Genomic DNA, 22,580 nt, shown 5'->3' with positions numbered 1-22,580 from the left:
GTTGTCTATAATACTTTAATGTTTTAACAATTTTAAGGCTGGTTGATTTAGCGATATAATGATCTCTAAATTTAAAACTAGCTATATTGTATTTGTTTTGTGTAGCAGATAAATCAATGTCTCAGGCACAGGCCTTTTCTTAGGTGTACGAAGAAAAAAGTTATGAAAATATCCCCAGATTACAACAGGACCTAGCCAAGACATTTAGAAAAAAAAAGAGAAGTTAGCCGCATTCGCCTGATTGTGTGGCTGCTACAATTCAATAAACGTATAAATATAAATTTAATGCAGGATCTAGAAAAAATCTGATCGTGATTAAACCAGAAAAACGCAAAATAAATGAACAAAAACAATTTTTAAAGCTTGGGCTCCTAAACATTAGATCACTTGCACTCAATTTCATTTACAATAACTGCTTTATCACAGATAATAATTTTGATGTACTCTGCCTGACTGAAACCTGGCTTAAACCAAATGAATATTTTGGTCTAAATGAGTCTACTCCACCAAGCTACTGTTATAAACACACACATGCGGTGTGGCAACAATATATAGGGATATTCTCAGTGTTACTCAGAAAACAGGATACAGGAAGTTTAACGCATTCAAAATACTTCTGCTTAATGTTACACTGTTAGATATGCAAAAGAAATCTCTCCTATCTCTTGCTCTGGCTACTGTGTATAGACCGCCAGGGCCATATACAGATTTCCTAAAAGAATTTGCAGATTTCCTCTCAGATCTTCTAGTTAATGTTGATAAACTGCTAATTGTCGGAGATTTTAACATTCACGTTGATAATACAAATGATGCGTTAGTTCTTGCGTTTACTGACCTAATAAACTCTTTTGAAGTCAAGCAAAACGTCACCGGGCCCACTCATCATTTTAAACATACGCTAGATATAATTATATCGCATGGAATTGATCTTACCGATATAGATATCGTACCTCAAAGTGATGATGTTACTGATCATTTCCTTGTATCGTGCATGCTGCGTATTACTGATATTAATTATATGGCTGCGCGTTATCGTCCGGGCAGAACTATTGTTCCAGCCACCAAAGACCGATTCACAAATAACCTGCCTAATTTATCTCAACTGCTCTGTGTACCCATCAATAAACATGAACTAGACGAAATGACTAGCAACATGGGCACTATCTTCTCTAATACATTAGAGGCTGTTGCCCCCCTCAAAGTGAAAAAGGTTAGAGAAAAACATACTGCGCCATGGTACAACAGTTATACCCATTCTCTCAAGAAAGAAACACGTAATCTTGAGCGCAAATGGAGAAAAACTAACTTGGAAGTTTTTAGAAGTGGAAAAACAGTATGTCCAGCTATAGACAGACTCTAAAAGCTGCCAGGGCAGAGCATATCCACAAAATCATAGATAATAACCAAAACAATCCAAGGTTCTTATTTAGCACAGTGGCTAGATTAACAAATAAACAGACACCACCTGATCTAAATATTCCCTCACAGTTTAATAGTAATGACTTTATGAATTTCTTTACTGATAAAATAGATAACATCAGAAATACAATATCAAATGTAGATTCTACTGCGTCTAGTATTTCAGTTTCATTCATCGCACCCAAAGAAAAACTGCAGTGCTTTACAACTATAGGACAGGAAGAGCTAAATAAACTTATCAGTGCATCTAAACCAACAACGTGTTTATTAGATCCTGTACCCACTAAACTACTGAAAGAGTTGTTACCTGTAGCAGAAGAACCGCTTCTTAATATTATTAACTGGCAGTTATTAAGCCTCTTATTAAGAAACCACAACTAGATTCTAATGAACTGGCAAATTACAGACCCATTTCAAATACTCCGTTTGTCTAAAATTTTAGAAAAAGTTGTGTCTGCTCAATTGTGTTCCTACTTGCAAAAAAAATTATTTCTATGAAGAATTTCAGTCAGGTTTCAGGCCTCACCATAGTACAGAAACTGCACTTGTTAAAATTACAAATGACTTACGTCTTGCTTCAGACCAAGGCTGCATCTCATTGCTAGTATTACTTGATCTTAGTGCTGCGTTCGACACTATAGACCATGACACACTCATAGATCGATTACAAAACTATATTGGTATTCAAGGGCAGGCTTTAAGATGGTTTAGATCCTACCTGTCCGATCGCTACCACTTTGTTCATTTAAATGGGGAGTCATCTCAATTATCACCAGTAAAGTATGGAGTACCACAAGGATCTGTCCTAGGTCCTCTGCTATTTTCAATATACATGTTGCCCCTTGGTAATATTATTAGAAAATACGGGATTAGTTTTCATTGTTATGCTGATGATACTCAACTATATATCTCAACAAGACCAGATGAAACTTCTAAACTATCTAAGCTAATAGATTGTGTAAAAAATGTAAAAGATTGGATGACCAATAATTTCCTCCTATTAAATTCAGATAAGACAGAGATATTACTTGTTGGACCAAAAAACAGTACACAGAATCTGTTGGATTACAATTTGCAACTAGATGGATGTACTGTTACGTCCTCTAAAGTCAAAAATCTGGGTGTTATATTAGACAGTAACTTGTCCTTTGAAAATCATATTTCCCATGTTACAAAAACAGCATTCTTCCATCTTAGAAACATTGCCAAGCTTTGAAACATGCTACCCATTTCTGATGCAGAAAAGCTAGTTCATGCATTCATGACCTCTAGACTGGACTATTGTAATGCACTGCTAGCTGGTTGTCCTGTATCTTCAATAAACAAGCTACAGATAGTCCAAAATGCAGCGGCTATAGAGTTCTTACCAGGTCAAGAAAATATGATCATATTACCCCAATTTTACAGTCTCTGCACTGGCTACCTATTAAGTGCCGTATCATTTACAAAATATTATTACTTGCCTATAAGGCCCTAAATGGTTTAGCTCCTGCGTACCTAACTTGTCTTCTACCACGCTACAATCCAACCCGCTCCCTAAGGTCGCAAAACTCTGGACTTTTGGTAGTACCTAGGATAGCAAAGTCCACTAAAGGAGGTAGAGCTTTTTCACATTTGGCTCCCAAACTCTGGAATAGCCTTCCTGATAACATTCGGGGTTCAGACACACTCTCTCTGTTTAAATCTAGATTAAAGACACATCTCTTTAGCCAAGCATTCACATAATGCATCTTATAATCTTGTACTGCAGTTATATCTGATCAAATGCACATTATTATTATTCTTTAGCTTGGGTTGAACAAATAATTTTTGCTTAGATGGAACAACAGCTATGCTAATTATGTCTCTATTTGTTTCTCTGTTTCTGTCACGAGATTAACATCCCGTGGTAACTAGGAATTACAGAAGCTTCAGTCTGGATCCAACCCTTAAATGATCTGAGATGACCAAACACCTGAGAAAAGATAATGCCAACCCCTCAGAGGACCTCAGAGGATGCCAACGCTCAGACAACATACAGAATTACCAAATTTTGCCATAAGTTAAATATATTAAGGTTCTGCAATACATAAATATATTGTGGAAACTTAATTTCCTGTAGAGCTGCTTTGCAGCGATTTGTATCGTAAAAAGCGCTATACAAATAAACTTGAACTTGAACTTAAACTATGTATATAAACCAACCAATAGTCTTGAAATCAGGGGCTCGTTCTTAGTACGTCACTTATTACATCCGAGATCAAAAGACACATCCAAGATAATATCATCACGCTAATCATGATCTGGCTAATTCGGTTCTTCGAACGCACCTGTTGTTGATAATTGCGCGTTCATGGGTTGGTTTAAAAGGGGGTATGTATCGATACTTGAAACCACGTTCAGCAATGCAGCGATTGGCTGATGGCAAGACAGCAACATAATGACATTATATAATTAAAAAAAGACACCTGACGAAAAACTTGACAAATTTCTGAACTTTTATAAGGAAACAGCCAAGCGAAAAAAACTACATAAACGTTATAATAGATAAATGAAATGCGCACTGTTTTTAATTTATTTGTAATTGTTGTTTTTTTTACATGATTCCCAATTATTTATATTCATGATTTCTAGTATTTGTACAGGCTTTACATTTTTACTTCAATGTTGTAATTAGCAATTCCTTTAATTTTATCTTTGAAACAGATTTGTTACGTGACAGCATTAATTAAAGTTTCTTAAGGGTCAAGATCAAGTAATCTGCATCTCCTGCGCTCCATCAAGCCACTCCCATATCTGTCACCACTCAAATTAATGCACGGCTCAGAGTCAGCGTATAGCATGTGTGTAAGACTCCAATACAATTATAAATATAAATATAATAAATCTTTCAATGAGTAAAACTGGTAAAAATAGTATTATAGACTACACAACATTATTATATTATTTTCAAATTAATTTTTAAAATATTATTATTTTAAATTATTGTCCCTGGACCAGTAAGGTAGTCTTGTAATAAAGTAGTGGTGGTAGGGGGGAATTTTGCAAAGATGCAATCTGATCCTGTTTACATGAAATAAGCCTGCTCCCGAGCAGGTTTAAGCTTACAGACCTGTTGCTATGACAGCAAGTACAGGGTGAGCTTCGAAGAACCAAATGATGAAAGATCAAGTGAAATCAGCAACAATCAAATCCAGTTTACAGAGTTAGCGACGTACGAAGAACAGGCCCCAGTTCTGCATTGTTCCCAAACATCTAGGCATTTGTTTCTCTCATCTACCTTTTGTTTGAGAATGTCCACTGGAGCCTGGTGAGCTTTCAGCTTCTTATTTTTCAGTAGGATCTTCCCTCGGAGCTGCAGGGGAGATGGAAGCAAAGGCTCATCCGCAAAATCACTCTCAAACAGGAACTTGGTCACCAGCTTCTCACCAAACACTGTCTGAAGAGCAAAATATATAAACAATGTTCACTTTCCACAAGAAACTTTCAAACAAGCAGGTTGAGGACATCGCATGAATTGTGATTAAGCAAAAAAACAAAAAAAACAGGCAGTTACCTTAAAAATCTCAGCCATCTTGCGTTGCTGCAGTAAAGAGCAGTGGTTTTCGATGGACAGAATCACAGGCATCTCTGAGTTCACAAACGCTGAGCGATTAATGGCTTCGACAACATCCTACAGACCACAAGTGCATTTCAGTCAACGGAAAACATACATAAAAACAACAGAAGTCTCTTCATGTAGAGATTTCTAAACAGACCTTGAAGGGAATCTTAGTAGTAAGAGTGTGTCCATGGTATATAACAGGCATGCCGTCGTCGCCGTCCCAGCAGTCCAACTCAACGCTACGACAGCCCTGCAGCAACACCTGCGGCAGAACCAATAGATCAAAAGTGAACTCAATAAAGCCTGCAGGTATCATTCACATGCTGTGGTTTCAGCTAGATTGACTTGCATGTGACTTCTACAGGACGGCATGTGAAGCAGCGATTGCCAAGCATATATATGGAGTGCATTGTGAACAGTTTTTTGCCCTGGAACAGGTTCAGGATAAACAGAGAAGCTCTGCTGAAGATGTACCTGGCTGTAGAGCTCCACTGAAGACTCTCCCTTCAGCTGATGGCCCGTGAGGTATGTGTTATGAGAGGACTCGATGTAATAGTACGAGAGCGGATACTGGAGCTCATCCAGATTCACTTGAGATTCCTCGATTTTAGAGGCAAAGTTGTCCTTGTCCATAAGAAACCTTCGAGAGGTAGATTAAACTTTCAGTCATGTAGCAGAGATTATATGAATACAGCAGATTATCCAAATCTGCCAAAGTATTGCATTTCTGAAACTGCTGGTCCACATTATTTTGTCAAAAATGTTTAATAAAACCAAACCTGGCAAATCCTTCAAAGGACATCCACCCCATCTCACGCATGTTTGAAGAAGGCTCAAATTTCTAAAGAAACAAAAAAACAAATGAAATATTATTACATTGGCATGCATATCATTAGATGTCTCAAAGTGATTTATGAGCTGGTGAGATGTTAATATCGAACTGTCAGTCAACGATTCTTATTCTTAATAAAGGAAGAATCAATTGTGCATGTTGTTAACGGTAAATGATGACCCACCGTTGAGAGCTTTAAATTAATGCCAAGGAATCTGACAGATATTTAAAGCAATTTTCTTTTCCTTTATTTTCCAATAAGACTTCACATAAATAACATAAAGAGGAATGTCGATCAAGGCAAAGTTTGAATGTTGGCTTGAAAATGTCTTTAAGGTTTAAAACAACTTGAGTTTGAAGGTTAGACAGATAAGACCAATATATTCATGGTGCCAAGTTTAGTGGATATATAGTTCAAAGGGACAGAAAAATAATCTTATGATTTTGCTGTAGTCTTCTGTAATATTTTTTTTAATAACAAAATGTATGACATCCTTGTATGACATCCAGCTCTAAAACGATAATTGCATTATTCTTTATTATTCTGCTCAAGTCAGTTCTGTGTTCATTCAGTTCAGTTCAATAAGTGTCAATGTTGTAAAATCCTTCATTTATGAAACAAATTTGATTCCGCTATAAAGCAGCTTTACAGAAAACAACAGTTTCATTATCCAAAGAGGAGTCTGTAAATAAAAACACAAGCATATTAATCTGCTCCATAACAGGAATGTCCTGTCGTTATGTTCAAGGTAACATTTATAAGTCTGATCGATAAATTCTATAAAACTTTCTGGCTGAGATCAGCTTTCAGAGGATTCTTCCACACACCTGTATGATGCTGAGGATCTCATCATAGCTCAGATGTTCTCCTTGACAGTTGACCAGGAAGTCATTGAGCTGAGAGATGGCCAGCCCCAGCACACCCAGCGATGAATTCTCCACTCCAGTGCCATTGGTCACGATGCTAGCAGCTGCGATGGCGTCTGAAATCTGCTTCTGGTTCTCAGACATTTGCTGACGTGTGCGGATAAAAAGGCCCAGGTCAGAACCGTTACGAGTCAGGAGATCTGTGAAGAAATCAGCTTTGTAAAACCACCCTACTTCTTATATCGGTTACAAAAAAAAAAAAAAAGAAAATTCTTATTATTCACACATGCTCACCGAGATCCGGCTGCAATCCTGTGAGTCTGTCATCAATCCTCAGTGTGGTGTAGAGTGGGACAGAGTCAGGACCCGAGCGACTACAAGGCACGGCATAAGTATCGAACAGTTCCTTCAGATCCTTACGACTGCGAATGCTGGGCACACAACGGGAAATTTTCAAGTATCATCCAAATTCAAAGCACAAGTATTTTTGGAAGGAAAGGTGTGTTCTACCTAAAAGACTTGAAGAGCTCCACAAATTCAACAAAGCTCATGATGCTGTCGGAGATCATGAGGTCCTGAAAGCCCCTGAAGCAGCCTTTCCCTCGACCATGCCAGCTCCGACTGCTCCAGGCCCTAAAAACACCAAACATAGGCATCTCTAAAGCAAAACGGCTTTTTAAAGCTTTAAGACAAGTAATACAATTAATTTTTCATTATGAAAGAAACTACTGAGATTTGTTTTTGGCACCAGGGCTGCTTGATTATGGCAAAAATCATAATTATGATTATTTTGGTCAACATTGTAATCACGATCATTTAACACAGATATTAGGGGGCCATATGACCAAACCTTTATATGAGTGAATATAAAGCTATTAAAGCTACAAAGGCCCTTCACTCAAGCACAGTGTGTGATTTTGAATTTGTCTTTTGTTGTTTGATTAATATTAAGCAAACAGTCGCAGCAGGAATATAGCCCACTGTCACTTTAAGAGCCGCACGGATCCAATTACTATTACTCGAGTATTTTCATTCTCAACTCTTTACGTTCATTTATTACGTGACTGACAAAGGTATGCATGAATAATCACTAAGCACCACATTTTATTTGACCATTTAGGCGCACACCTTCAGCAACTTTACATGTCTGTGTTCTGCTCCGTCTTTGAGCGCATATAACATTATCTTCCTGAGGAGCAGCGCAAGTTCTCTTTCACGCTTTTAAAACATGAATAAATCAAATATACTTCATTAAATCAAGCACGTCCCATTTCGCAAGTCATGTTACATGATTTTACTGATTTGCACGTGAAACTGGGCTTTTATGGAGGAGCAAAAGCGCAGCGCTAGAAAGGAGGCGGAATGGGGCGCAATAATCGTTTCCAGCCTTGCAACTGGAAGATTACTTTTATAATACCTTTATGTGCATGAAAATGTTTAAAGCTCAATAAATAGTTTAAAGCGCAGTGTGAACATGAGTTATTTTTCAGCAGATTCTAAATCCAACGGCCAACTTGAGCCAACCTGTTTGTTGGAGTTTGTCTGTGGCCTTTAGAGCGAACTATCTCTTTAAATGCTTCAAGCACCTGGGACCATCTTTCATGGAATAAAATAAATAAAAAATAAAATAAAAAAATTATAAAAAAATCTTACTCATCCTATTTTACTTAAAAATGAGTCAGATTATGGAAGTAAATTACATTATTTGCATATTTTGTGTTGCATCCTTCTTGAATATAAAAATCTGAAAATATCTTTAAAAGAACAGGATCAAAAACATGCTAAACCCATCAAACACATTGAATAGAAGCCTGTGTGCTTTCTGGGAATGCAATGAATTTGTATTTCTAAAGAGGGAGTGGCCTTACCCTGGTTGACTTTTGGAGTTGCTGGGGAGAATGGGGGAGGAATGGGGGCGGGTAGGGGTGGAGATGTTTGTGCTAAAGGAGCCAGAGGAAGATGAGGAGGAGGATAAGGAGGATCCAGGAGACTGGCCTTTGCTGTTGGATAAGGAAAGGGATCCAGGGTGGCCAAAAGTACTGCAGTCCTCTATGGAAACATTCAAACATGTCACTATGGACCTGATCTCTTAAGACATTTGCATCACAAAACTAGTATCTTCAGTGTATAAATGAAAAAAGTATTGGTAAAACAGCTGAAATGGATACCTTCCTCAACATTCTTCAACAATTATGTCTAACCAAAGTCAGATTAGCTGTCAACAAATTACTTAGTAACTCTCACCAGCGTTTTCCTGCTCAACACTTTCCAAAGGGTCTGACTCTCTCCTCATCAAAGTCTCTTTACAGCTCCTGGTCTTGCGTGAGAACATCTCATCATCTGTTCCATCACCACTGTCCCCCTGTGAACAGAATAGTGCATTAGTCAAATCATATAGCCAAGCCAGGACAGCCTGTGTTGGCTCACGGTGTTCTACTCCTTACCCTGACTAAGGCTTTCTTCTTTTTCTTGACGTTGGAGTTAATGCCCAGCGGGCTATTTTTCTGGGCTGAGCTCTTCTCAGCACTCTTGCTGGCGGATCCAGGGCCACTAGCACCCATATTCCAGCGTCTCCCTCCAAACAGCTCGATAGCATGGGCCAGTGTGGGTCCCTCAAATCTACCATCCTCCTAGAACAGGGAGTTTACAGCAATAAAACCCACTATAAATAAAAATATAAAACCCACTGATAATAAAAATGGAAAATAACAATGAATGGAATTTAGAAAAAAGAAAACTGTGCTTTTTAGCTGACCTTCAGTTAACAGAGTTATGCTAAAGGGAAACAGTGCAGGACATTCAAAAGTCAAAACTGGAATGTGTTTAGTCGCATGAGAACTTCAATACCACCAAAGTTCTTCAATGTGAACTTCTATAATTCAACATTGAGAACACAACATGTGTGCAAAAATCTTTATTTAAATGCCGCCTAACCTGGTTTGGCAGGTCTACCAGCCTGGCCTGACTAGTGGTCAGCTGGTTTAGCTGATCAGCCAGTTGACCTGCCAGCTAACAAGTGCACAAAACCCTTCTAAAACTATCAAACCAGACCAACACTGACCAGTGGCAAGACCTGCAAAACTTGTTTTATAGCGAAATTCTCACAAAAGAAACAAAGCATCTTCCATACCTAAATAGAAACTTGGTATAGCAGGTCTACTCGTATTGTGTTCTCAAATATATTGAATAAATGCACTTGAGTAAATGTAAATTTACCTGGTACAAACTAACATACTGCTTTCTCAGCCATTGTAGTCTCTGGTCAGGAAACTTCCTGATCTTCCTGATGGCATTGAGCAGCTCCTGGAGGCCCTCGTGTAGCATTTGTGCCGTGTGCTTGGGGGCCACAAAGTGCAGGAGCCTGTTGTCTGTGGTGTGAAGTCCGTATAGCAGTGTGACACCATTTTCGCCAGGGTTCATGTTACACAGTTTGTGCTGCAGGCACACAAGGTTAACATCCACTCCAGGGTGACCCATGAACACGGCCTTCACCACGTTAAGGTCTAGGAGTCCATCGGTCAGTCCGCAGTGCACAGGTTGACCCAAGGGTAAATGGTCTGGGGATGGTGGATGTCCCATGAAGCCTCTGGCTCCTCTACCTGGGCTACAGCTGCTGTGGGGCTTGGACCAGGTAAAGAAGCAGTTATCGGGCTGTAGACGGAGGAGGCAGCGGGCGGTGAGGTGGGTCTCGGGGTCGTAGTGGATAACGGTTGCTCCCTGGAGCAGGAACTGGTGGATATCTGGTTGAAGAGAGAGCACGTACCAGGGGATAAGCTCTGTTCCGTGGCTAAATAGTCCACGCAGCTCTTCTGTGGTCTGGAGGTCTACGTCCTTAGCCAGCTCAAGCGGGTCCACTTCAGAGTCCGAGAGGTCCCCTACTAAAAACCTACAAGAAAAGCGGGTGAAGCAAAAGTGAATTAACAGAACTCTGCCTGTGAAACTTCTCAATGTCTTGGAAAAGGTAATGCCATATTAGTCTTGCAAAAGAAGTTGACATGAGCTTAGAGTATTGAAGAGCACTGTCTACCTATAAGACACAAATTTAGGCGCCGTTATGGAACATAATATTATGCTATGCATTAAATGACTATAAATCGTGCAGTGTGGCAGAGTTGGCACCTTGAGCTTCAATGTGGTTGTGCATCTCATTTACTCTGTGTCATGGTCTGGATATGGGTCTAGGTTTGTGGTCTCAGACAAGACTGCAGCCTGTTTCCAGAGAGTAATGAGGGTAATAATTACCTCAACCACAGGTTTGCACTGTATCTGCACCATTATAGAGGATCCCATGGCTCTTAATGACTACTTAGCCTTAGTGTCTGAAATGAATGGTGGAATAAATTCTGCATTATCTCTATTTAACTAAAATGGACAGTCTGGTGCATGGAGCAACAGTTTTTGCATGGGTTCTGAGATAAGGTCTTGATCTGGACTTTAGCTGAGCATTGATCTGCGTAATAGGGGTGTGGTATTGTTCTGGTACTGGTCTGGGTTTTAGGGAAATATGTATTGGTATGGGTGTTGATCTTTTGCTGATTATTGAGGGGTCAAGTCTTGGTTTGATATTAGGGTTTTGATACTGGTCAGTGTCAAAGAATTGGGGACTCGTCTGAGCTTTGGAGAGTCTGGTCTCGACTTCAACTCTGCACTGTGGATTGAGAGGAAGGAAATCCATGCATTTCTAAGTGCAATCAAACAAAACCTATACAAATGAAACACTGCATGTCACTTAGAAACCAATGCGGTTAGTGTAACCATTAAAACACAATCTGGCAACTTACAGGACACGCTCTGACCCAGGTCCTTTCCTTGAGAGTGGATAGTAAGGGTGGAGGGTTGAATTGAATGGAAGAGAAAGACAGAAGGTAGTGGTTTGAGAAATGAAAGTGGGGTGGATCTGTACCCAAACACAGTATGCTCAAATTTGATACATTTGTGGTGTAAAGTCAGCCTTGCAACTGGAAGAGTTACTGGGAGAGAAGTTCAGATAAATAAAGTAGTACATCAAAGCCAAGCAGCTCAAGATTCAGTCTCTTGAAAGATGAAAATGCTTGGGATGGAATCTACAAAGGCGATGAGATTCTCCAGAGACACAGTATTAACAATCGATATGAGCACCTTCCTGCAGACAACAAAACTGCCTCTGCGTTGAGAACAAACAGAACTAAAAGTTAATTCTTTCTGTCTAAAGAAACATGGGGGTTGTAGTGCTGCTCTGTACGAAGGTCAACATGTATAAACAATCTCATGACAACAACATCTTCCACTGAGAAACATTTCAGTCCAATGGAAGGTCTTTAGAAATCTTTTTATAACTTAAGACGTTTAAAGGTTCAAAATGAACTCTGAGCACTCACATCCTACAGTAATTCTTTTGCGCTCTTTTAAATTATCTCAAGGTTGTCAGCAAAGGAAAATTAGTACACCATGTACACTGAGTTGTTTGTGATGAATAGAATTTCACAGCAACCTTCATAAAAAAAACATACTGTATCAAGAATCTTTAATGTACCACAAAAAGTAATTGTCATATAAGATTTAGTTAAGCTAAAGTGGGGGCTTTAAAAACCTTGAAAAGGAGTTATTTTTTCTGTCCAATGCTTTTGGGTTTAGGTTTCAATTTACAGTTCAGATGATTGACTGAAACCTTTAAATGTGTCCATGAGCAAAAATGGCAGATGTCAAATCACATACATCTAGTGGTTCCTCCGCCAGTCGAGCAACTCCCATTGAGATTCATGGGAATGCTAGGTATCATAGATCTCCTTAGTTAACACAGGTAAGTGAAAAGAAATAACCCAAAGCTCTATGCAGAGAGCCTATTAGTGGTATTAAAACCACTAATAGGTTGAGAATGCCTCAACGTATATGAATTAGACTAAACATCATATATTTGCAAACAGTGTCCAAATTTAACTCACTGGTTTCTGCTCTTGTCTTTGAAGGAATTTTTGGGGAAAACTGTGACCTCTTGTGCCTTCTCCTCAGGCTCCTCGGCCTCCAGGCTTCGGTTGCAGCTGCGAATCGTCTGCAGAATGTTACTGACGGTCGCCTCCTTGTCTGAGCTGTGGAGCCCATCGCTCCCAACCCTCTGCAGGAAGTGCTGCTGGCCGTTGTAGTCGGTGACAAACTGTATAAGGTAAAGAGAACTTCACCACAGAGATTCCACTCAAAAGAAAATAACCACAATTATAGACAATACGAGTAGATTTGTGGGCTGTAAAAGCTTTCATTGGTGATTTAATAGCCGCCAGAGTGACAAAATGACTTTTTCCTGGTTGAATCGATCTAATGTGTTTTTTGCAAAGCCAGGAAGCAATTCAGCAGGCATTTTAAAAGTTTGATGAAAAGGTAATTGCTCCAGCTAGCCAAAATGTTCTCAACATTATTATTGTAACTTTAAATGGCAATTAAATTAGACCGAGGTGATACAATTTCCTGTGTTAGTCATCATGACTCTTTAAAAGCACTTAATCCTCACCTCAACAGGGTCTTCTTGAGAATCAAACGATGGACGCAGTCCAATAATGCTGGCTGCACCGTCCAAAGCCTCGCTAAGTTCCTTAAGGAACACGCCACAGAAAGGCACCACTTTGCATCCTGGGATGTTGAGGGCACGGTTGACCACTTTCTTGTACTCGGAGGATGATTCATGCTGGGCCATGGCATCCTTCAGACCACGCATGGTCTCAATATCCGCCTGGTCCATGAACTGCCACATTTTCAGCACTTTGCGAGACCTGGGGAAGAATAAGACAGGCCGTCTATATGTATATTGCTCAAGGCTTCTTATCATTTTTGTATTTAAAATGTAATTTAAAACATAATTTAGGGATGAAGTCTGATTATGTGCAACCAGTTAGAGTTAGATTTTGTCTTGTCATAAAATATTTTTGTACAATAACCAGCAAACTGTATTTTTCTCTCTTTTAACAACACAAGTGGAATAAAAATCAAACTGACTCCACTGCAAACTCAGAGAGACTGCTACATCTGACCGATGACTAGTATTAATTTGAATCTTCATGGCGAGCATAAAACCTTTGATAGATGACTAAAATTGTAAATAACTAGTCCATAAAGAAAGTAAATTGGGTTGCAGATTAGTATTGAGACTCATCCTATCTCACGTAACAAATGTGCTGCCAAAAACAAATCGACTCAAGAATGTCCCTCACTTTGTTAAGCAACACACAATACAAACAGAGAGGGACATTTATTCTCAAAGGATTATTTATTTTCTAACCAAGCCATTCAAGGCATCATGCCATACCTGAGACCTGCCAAGAATTCCATGACCGCATTGTAGTTGCCCATGTTCCAGGAGCACTTTGCCACATGGACAAGGTATGAGAAGACTTCTCTCTTCTCCTCCATGGACCCAGCAGTCAGGATAAGCCAGGTCACCCATGAGCTCACCTAAAAACACAACACACACTTTCGTTTGAGGCCCAAGCCTGAGAAAATACTGATCTCCATACCTTCCTCTCTCACTTTATTGGTTTATAATCACACACATATTTGGAAGAAACACTGCTGATTGTATAACATAAATCTCTAGCTTTAAACTCAGGAGTTCAAACATGATTTCATTTACATTTCCAAGAAAAATGAAGATTTGAGTGCACAAATGTAGATTTGAGCCCACTGGACCCCATAACACTAACACAGATAACAAGAGAGGGATCCATACAACTGCTGTATATTCCAGGTTTTCTGAAATCATACAATGGGTTTGTGTGAGACACATTTGAAATTTAACACAGGACACTTGGTTCAAAATTTGTGCTAAACTTTTGCGTATAACCGTAGTATAACCTTTTGTAAAGGTTTAGAACAACCATGAGGGCAAGAAAATGATTAACTGACAGAAACGGATATGTCCATACAATTATGGATAATATCTAGACAGAAAATTACCAAAACATTGTCCGAATTTTGCAACTGCATAGCAACACCCTGGCAACCACCCAGAACACCCCAGTATTGTGGTGTCGAGCCTTTGTACGGTCAATCACCACTCACATTTTCAAGTCACAGAATCTGACCGTCTCTAGTCCTGAATGCTCATAACAGCAATCAGTCTGAGCACAAATATTTATGAGATGGTGTGTTGTAGCTAAAAACACCTCACAGAAAGTCAATCAGTTACATAAACAGTTCTGCTGGGGCCCGGATGGCCAAGGACGTTTAATACGAGGGGACCGGTAGACTGGAGCTCATGTCATTCTGCTAGGATTCCACCGGTCAGACTGCTGCTCTTGAGTTACTGCACAGGCCGGCCGGTCAGCAGTGAACGGACAGCAGATTTGACACATTAAAAACTTACGTAAGAGTTGCCAGAGACACTGCACCCTGGAAGGGGCTTCAAAGGCGACCGCCGGTCAACTGTCTGAATAAGACCACAAACAACTGACCACAACAAAGACAACAGATCACAAACCCTAGGCTATGCATGGACACCCAGTGGCAACACTTCAGGGATGTATTATGTGGGTTACAGCATAACCAAAATAACACAACAGGTTGCTGGGGTACGAATGAGTCCACAGGAAGCATTAGGGTAAAAGAGTGAACCAAATCAAACTAAAGGAGGAATCTGTGACTTGTTCGCAAAGGACACTAGGATTAAGGCTGGGAGGGGTGTTATGTGATCCATTCCCTTTGTGCGGTGATAGTGTTACATCACATCGAAGCCTATGATCTAGAAAACTCCCTTCAACCCAGAAACCTTCAAAGTTTCTTCTAATCGACTAGGCGATGGAAAGTTAAGCGGGAACTTTCAAGGAACTGCATTCAACGATGAAAGATGATTCCTTCAAGCATTACGTTACTTGACAAGATATAAGACTGATTTCCACAACGTGAAGGTCACCCTTCTGAGTTGTGAGTCTTACATAACTAGCACTGACTGTCTGGGCTGTAAGCATCTGCAAATCTTTATTTCATGTTATTCCCAGTCATAACCTGGCTAGATTCTTGCTTTTACATGAAACATAACCAGCTTTGATGATTCAATATTTGAAGTTTTCATGTTTTAAGTCTTAAAGAGTTCAGCCAACAATGGCAAGTATGCATTTTATCTCCATTTAGTTTCTTAAAATCAAAACCAGCTGATCTAAAGGCAAGCGTGCACCTTAAAGATGACATCATTCCACTTTCTTTAAGGCCCATTCAAAAGGAGAAACACAATTTTCCCCTGGCATTCTTCGTATCAAATATTTAAGACAACTGCAATAAACTCACATCTGTTTGAATAAGTAGGTACACGCTGTGAATGTGAAAAGATCCAAGTAAACAGGCAATAGAGCAGACACCTTTGACAGCCTTTGCTGCAACGATGACAAATGTCCTTCTGTGTCCAACTCGATTTTTCTTCCAGAGCTACCGCCCTTACATTCACTTTGTTATGAATCTGCACTATTAATGAATGCTCACCTCATTGAATCTTGTGACGAGGTCTTCTACTGTGTTGTGGTGGTCATTCTGAGTGGGCATGATGGGGGCGGACAGGGAAGTTTTCAAGTGCGGGTGGCGTTTGTGGCACTCTGGACTTCCCAGATCTCGGGTGAGAAAGCTGAGGTAGTCAAGGGGGAAGACGCGGCGGTACAGCTGCTGCTCCTGTTCTGTCAGGATGGTGGCGATCTCCTCTGGGAACTGGATGAGGTGCCGCAGGTCGGCTAGTTCCTTACTGATGCCCGTCACAGTGGACGGGAGGATGCTGGAGTTCGCCATAGAGCTGCACAACTGCCGTTCTGAGAGAGACAAAGACAGTGGAGTGGAGTTTACTGAATAACATCTGTATGACCCTCTCCAACCACCATAATTTCTGCCATTTTCTTATTTTAACAAGAGAAAGGTTGCAAATCTTAATGTTAGTGGTTGATAGCAAAAAATAACCAGATATGCATCAATGATGTAACCGACAACAGAGCATATATAAACCAGACGTGCTCTCAAAATTTGGTGGTAAGTTCCGCAAACCTAATGGAGTGACTTTGGTTACAGAATGTGGAGTGACTTTCTTTTATAAGCAAACAGTGTATGAACAGAACCATACTGAGTACAGCATAGACAGGACAGACAACTGGATTTTGCCACTTTGCAAGCATGGCAATTAAAATGCCTTTGCCCAGTGGGTTTTGCATGGTTTGCTAAAGACACACCCAACTCCATTCCAAAATCTCTATATTCTACCCCACATTTTATGGCATCGCAGAGCTACCCAGCACAAAGCTTGTTCTGAAACAGAAGAAAAATGCCACCAAAGAGGCATCTTATTACTAAGATTCCTCTTCTTGGCTATAATCTAAGGTAGCTTTACATGCATCCTTCATGTAGAATTGCAGAATGCACCGCAATAAGCTCAGAAAAAGAAATGGTGGTGGACAACATTGATAATTAATCAAATTTATTATATACTGGAAAGTTCAGTTAAAATGAAACTAAAAGAGAGAACTTTGAACCAAAAGTAGAGAAATTTGGGTTGCACTTTATTTTACAGTGTACACACCTACAATGCACTTACCTGAGAAAGAAATGGGTAATATAAGGTAACTACATGGGTTAAGGTTTAGTGGTTATTGTAATCACTATAATAAAAACCTAGTACAAGTGGAACATAAATGTAAAATAAAGTGCTAACAAAATTTGTATGATGCACAATTTCTAGACACTGGTTACTTATGAGGGTCCACTGCATTTATGATGCTGCCTTAGAAGGCAGTTGCCTATATAGCTAGTAGGCAGCGAGTCGATTCACTAGGTTTTAGAACAGAGCCATTATATGGGACATTACATACCCCTAAAATGGTATTTATAAATTCCATCAACCATTTTTGCGTCAATATATGAATCAATATTCAATTGTGTTCACTACAGTGCAGTGCAAAGGAGGAAGATAAGCACAGGCATAGATAAACCACTCATAATATAATAAAGTACAGTATTTACATGGTTATTAAAAAGAAGTGGAGAGTACCGCAAAAGACAAAACAAATAACTTTGATAATGTACACTGTGTGACACTGCGGTCTCATCAGTGCAGTCTAGTAAAAGTGGAAGGCGCCATCAGGGCCAGAGTTGTAAATATTCCCAATAACCCATATAATGTGACACTGATGGATAATTTCTTCAACATCACTGGGCACAGCATTTTACATTAAATCCCGGTATATTTACATATCTCCACTGTTTACTCCATTCTCGCCTGAGATTATGATCAGAAAACAGTTATGCCAGTATAGTGCTCAAGGGCAGGTCAAGCAAAAATAATATAAATACAGTGAATCATGCTTGTCTGGATAACATCAGCTGTCAAAAGCAGTGTTTGCAGACTCCTTCGGCTCAACGCGCCGCCATGGTGACCGCCGGAACAGGAGGGGCAGAGTGAGAGTGCGAGTGCCGTTTGATTTGTGTATTCAGTCTAGTCTTCTGACAGAACTTGAGAGTGTGCTTCTAGTACACACTCATATCAAAACCTCGGTTTGAAACGCTTTCATAAAAAAAAAAATCTAAACTTTAAGTTTTAATAAACCTGAGCTGTGCTGTTTTTGTATTGCTTCAAACTGAACCAATGGCCAATAATACTGAGAGTTTTAGGCACATCATCCTTGCAATATGTGGCCTCATATTCATTCGCATTTCATTAGCCATCACATGCATCTGCCTTGTGTCCTTTTCTCTTTGCACATGGCATCTTTTGAAACAAAATGGATGGAAATGAATGCACTGCATTAGGCTATGAATGAGCTGTCCTGATATTTATGCATGGGCCACTCATGGTGCAGGTCTAAAGCAGACAGGAAGCAGCACTCGTTTTGTGAACAACGTCAGAGATCCTGCTATCGGGACGCACAGAGCAGCTGAGGTGCACCTCCTGCACGTGTGTGTATGCTAGAGGAGCACAGATTTAATTTTTGCAATAAACATAGTAAAAAGTGCTGATTAAAGCATTGCTTGTAGATGCACTCCCATTTTTGTCATAGTCAAACAGCCTTAATACACGTTTATGTTTCTAGGCATATGCAAACACACAGTGTAATATACAATAAGCAGGAAAAGAAGATATCTAAGAATTTATTTAGTTAGACATGACGCTAACACATTAGCCAGTCTAAAAATCAGTCAGGAGCTTTAGGAGAAAAGAGCCTTCATCTTGGACAGAAATAGTCTGGCTTATGCATGTTTGATTTATTACCAGTGAGTTAGACTTACAATAACATCCCTAGTATCCCATCTCCTATGGAAAATAAATCATTAATAGAAAGTGCTTCTGCAAAATAGCTAATCTGTAACATCCTATGATGACAGAAGTCCTATATAAACCATAAAAACATTACATTGAGTGTCTTGAACATGTAGGGAAGACTGAGGGCAACTGTAACAAAATTTATTTAAAATCACAAAAAAAAGTGATGACACTCCCTTAAATGCTCAGTAAAGTATCCTCTCTGGTGATTTAGTAATTATAGATTAATAATACATGAACATACAGTATACTGTAAATGTTTCATGTACTAAACATTAGCAGACAGATTTGCAGTTATTATGAAGGTAAATGCCCTCAGACTCTTCTACAACCTCCAGAAAAATATTTGAAATAAAAATGCAAGAAAAAATTAATTCAGAGTAACCTTGAGCATGTTTCATTTTGTGTAACAAAAGAGTGAAAGCCTACAGTACGTCACAACCTTGCTCTTTCAATACAACGTGTGGATGTACCATTAAACTACACACACATTATAATTAATCCATTGCTCGGTGTCATTTTTTAACCTTGATTTAGGATTTCAATTTAGGTTCAAGGCAGTTTAAAAGGACCCAATCTATCTAACCTCATGCGTCTATGAAGAAAGTGCTGAATTGTGAAGAAAGCATTAAAAACAAATTTAAAAATCATGTACTTATTCTTTACACAGACCTTTTTTTTCTTAATACAACTAATGTCTATATAATCACTGACTCTGTTCCATCCTTTAAAGGGACAATTTAAAGGGGCATTCTTGCTGTCGATCAAACCGATATGACTTTTTGACTACAGCTGCCAGCTCTCAACACAAACAAATTATGCAATCTAAATCAAACATTAAGGCGTATTCCCTGTTGATTATTACATACCTGACATAAAATATTACTACAAATCAACTTCACAGTCTTTATAGGATTGTTTTTGGTGTTTTTCTAGTCTAGTACACCAAAAACCTTGGGCTGTCAAAGTACAGTACATGATTAACTCTCTATACAGCAAAAAAACAAAGCACTTCAGTCCTTGACACACAGCTCTAGCCACCAGAACAGCACCATTGGTACTATATTGAAAATAACTGCACAAGTGACAGCACTGCCTGTTGCTGTGTGTGTGGTAAATAAGTTGAAGCGTGACTTACTGAGCAGCCTGTAGTCCATCCTCTGTGAGTGGGAGTGTTTCATAGTTGTGGCCGTAGTGGCAGTCGGCTCGCTGACTCCCTGCTTCACGCCGCAGCGGCGAGAGGTGCTTAGCCACATTTAAACTCAGCCTGACTGCAGCTGCCAGCTCTCTCCTACCACACATCTAACTCGATGCATCTCTCACTCGTACACACACACAGTTTGGTCTCTCATACTCCCCTCCCTCTCTTTCTTGCTCTCTCTCTCACACACACACACACACACATTTACTCTCTCCATTGGCTGCTCCTTCCTGGCAGGTCATGTTACTCGCAGATGAAAGCAACACATAGTGTTAAGTGCAGGGTGAGAAAATCGAGCACCCAAACATGCTCTGATCACCATTAAAGACTTCGCCGATTGACTTGAGTAAGAGTCCAGTTAGAATTTGATAGGAAAACAATGACTTTATAGACTAAACTTGGGCATAAGACTTTGGGGATGTGCTTGAGTGTGCTTGTTTCCATCATTAACTGTCCCTGTGGATCCTGAAAGAGACTGATCGAAAAAAAGAACTCATCCAATGGATTTATGGTCCATATGCCTGCTCCATTAAGCACAGAGAAATGCTATAAATTGCATTTATAAAGCCATTAACAACTGAAATCAAATGTATCCCTTTTCATTTCAAAGTCAGAGTTGCTGAATATAGGAAAGCCCTTTAACACAACTTCAATATCTGTTGTGAATATCAACACAGTTAACCTGGCCTCTCATGTCTTCCGAACCTGTATGACTTCCTTTCCTGTCCATGCTGCACTTTTCTATACAACAAAAGCAACTGGGATATCAAACTCCAAAGAGGACAAAAAGTTTCACTAACGTGCCTTAAGTATAGCCCATACTAATCATGCCAGTCCTGTGAGGTCATACAAAAGATTTGTGACAGCAATTTCAGTCATTATTCACATTTCTCACTGCAAGGTGTCAAAAAAACAGGCACTATGCCAGGTTTGACATCAACGACACCAAATGTTCTGAATACGTCGAAGTGTGGATGAGCTTTGAGATCTATAGCAAAGGAGAAGATTTTCAATGAATATCAACTTAAATTTTACTCAAACAAATAAATAAATCTTGCATTGTTTCTGAAGACTTGGAAATAAGAGCACAATTCAAGAATGGACAACGTTTATGGTAGTTTTTTGAGTTTAAAAGCCCCTGGTCATCATTTCATTATAAAAGCAGCAGGAACATTCTGTGAAATATCTTTTAATAATATCCACAAGGTTCTACAGACAAAATAAAGTCACAGAGGTTTGAAACAACATGAGAATGAGATGATGATGACAATGGTAACAAGAGTGAGTGAAGAGTGTGAAGTGACATACTGCCAAGTATGGTGACCCATACTCGGAATTCGTGCTCTGCATTTAACCCATCCAACGTGCACACACACAGCAGTGAACACACACACACCGTGAACACACACCCGGAGCAGTGGTTTATGCTGCGGCATGAAGTTTGCCATTTCCTCCACATGCACTCATAACACAAAACGCATCATCAGCGTGCAGTCCGAAATCTCACTGCTATATAAACACACCGTGACTGTCTAACACAACCTGGGCCATGCGAAATGCCTAACCTCAAGAGGTAAAGGTCTCAAGAGTTCGCATTTTTCCTGCGAGCACAGAACCTCTTCTCATTCAGCACATATGTGAGCGAGTGTGTTCTCCTGACCTGACCCAGCGCGCTATTCCTGTCCACCTCCATTAATCGCCACTGAAACTCCATTTGCATGCTGCTGTATTGTTTTTAACCCAATTTTAATTGTTACTTTACGATTCTCCTAAAATGAGTGTCTCACTATAGTCAAAACATGTTCAGTGGAGAACAGTTTGCTCTCATAATACAAAAAGCTTTCCTGAGTGAACCTGACCCCCTGTGGATGTGGTTAATAAATCCTTTTGCTGCAGTAAAGATGAGGGATGAATCTTAGAAATGGATCTTTTGCATTGACTCTAAAGCCCTAGACTTCAAACAGAGCAAACTCAATGACCACATGACACAAAGGCAGCCACTGCTGGAGCACTCGTTGGAAAGGGGGTGTGTGCGGGGCCGTAATCAACACAGACATATTCAGATTAGTTGTCGGTCAGTATTGCACCTTCTCTTTCCCAATTGTGATTTTATTTTTAGAAATGCCTTTTTATTTGTGCTAGGAAAATTTATTTTCATGTACACTACTGTTCTAAAATTTGGGGTCAGCAAGATTTTAAAGAAAGTAATACATTTATTCAGCAAGCAAACATTAAATTCATCAAAAGTGGTAGTACATATCTAAATTTCAGATTTCTATTCTTTTTAAAGTGCTGTTATTTGCTGCTATGCAACAAACAATACATTACAAGAGAACACAGTTCTTTTAAATTGTAATAATATTTCACAATATTACTGGTTTTACTGTATTTTGGATCAATAAATGCAGACTTGATGAGCAAAAGAGAC

General features: G+C 39.5%; 1 protein-coding gene across 2 annotated transcripts in view; it reads right to left on the bottom strand.

Moving 5' to 3' along the window:
- Positions 1–22,580, bottom strand: part of LOC306857802 (1-phosphatidylinositol 4,5-bisphosphate phosphodiesterase epsilon-1-like) — an 88,666-nt gene that overhangs the window by 17,359 nt on the left and 48,727 nt on the right. For both annotated transcript variants that reach the window (XM_079397966.1, XM_079397967.1), the window contains exons 4-19: positions 16,140–16,456; positions 13,975–14,120; positions 13,183–13,441; positions 12,623–12,831; positions 9,918–10,587; positions 9,146–9,331; positions 8,946–9,063; positions 8,570–8,750; positions 7,212–7,334; positions 6,996–7,132; positions 6,663–6,901; positions 5,782–5,843; positions 5,477–5,642; positions 5,157–5,264; positions 4,955–5,071; positions 4,679–4,837 (exon numbers count right to left, since the gene is read on the bottom strand). In XM_079397966.1, coding sequence (XP_079254092.1) covers positions 4,679–4,837; positions 4,955–5,071; positions 5,157–5,264; positions 5,477–5,642; positions 5,782–5,843; positions 6,663–6,901; positions 6,996–7,132; positions 7,212–7,334; positions 8,570–8,750; positions 8,946–9,063; positions 9,146–9,331; positions 9,918–10,587; positions 12,623–12,831; positions 13,183–13,441; positions 13,975–14,120; positions 16,140–16,456 — 3,197 coding nt within the window. The remainder of the gene's footprint in view (positions 1–4,678; positions 4,838–4,954; positions 5,072–5,156; positions 5,265–5,476; positions 5,643–5,781; positions 5,844–6,662; positions 6,902–6,995; positions 7,133–7,211; positions 7,335–8,569; positions 8,751–8,945; positions 9,064–9,145; positions 9,332–9,917; positions 10,588–12,622; positions 12,832–13,182; positions 13,442–13,974; positions 14,121–16,139; positions 16,457–22,580) is intronic.

This window comes from Barbus barbus (genome assembly GCF_936440315.1).
Source record: "Barbus barbus genome assembly, chromosome: 38".
NCBI lineage: Eukaryota > Metazoa > Chordata > Actinopteri > Cypriniformes > Cyprinidae > Barbus > Barbus barbus.
Note: the sequence above shows the minus strand (reverse complement) of the source record. Positions and strands in the feature narration are given on the sequence as shown.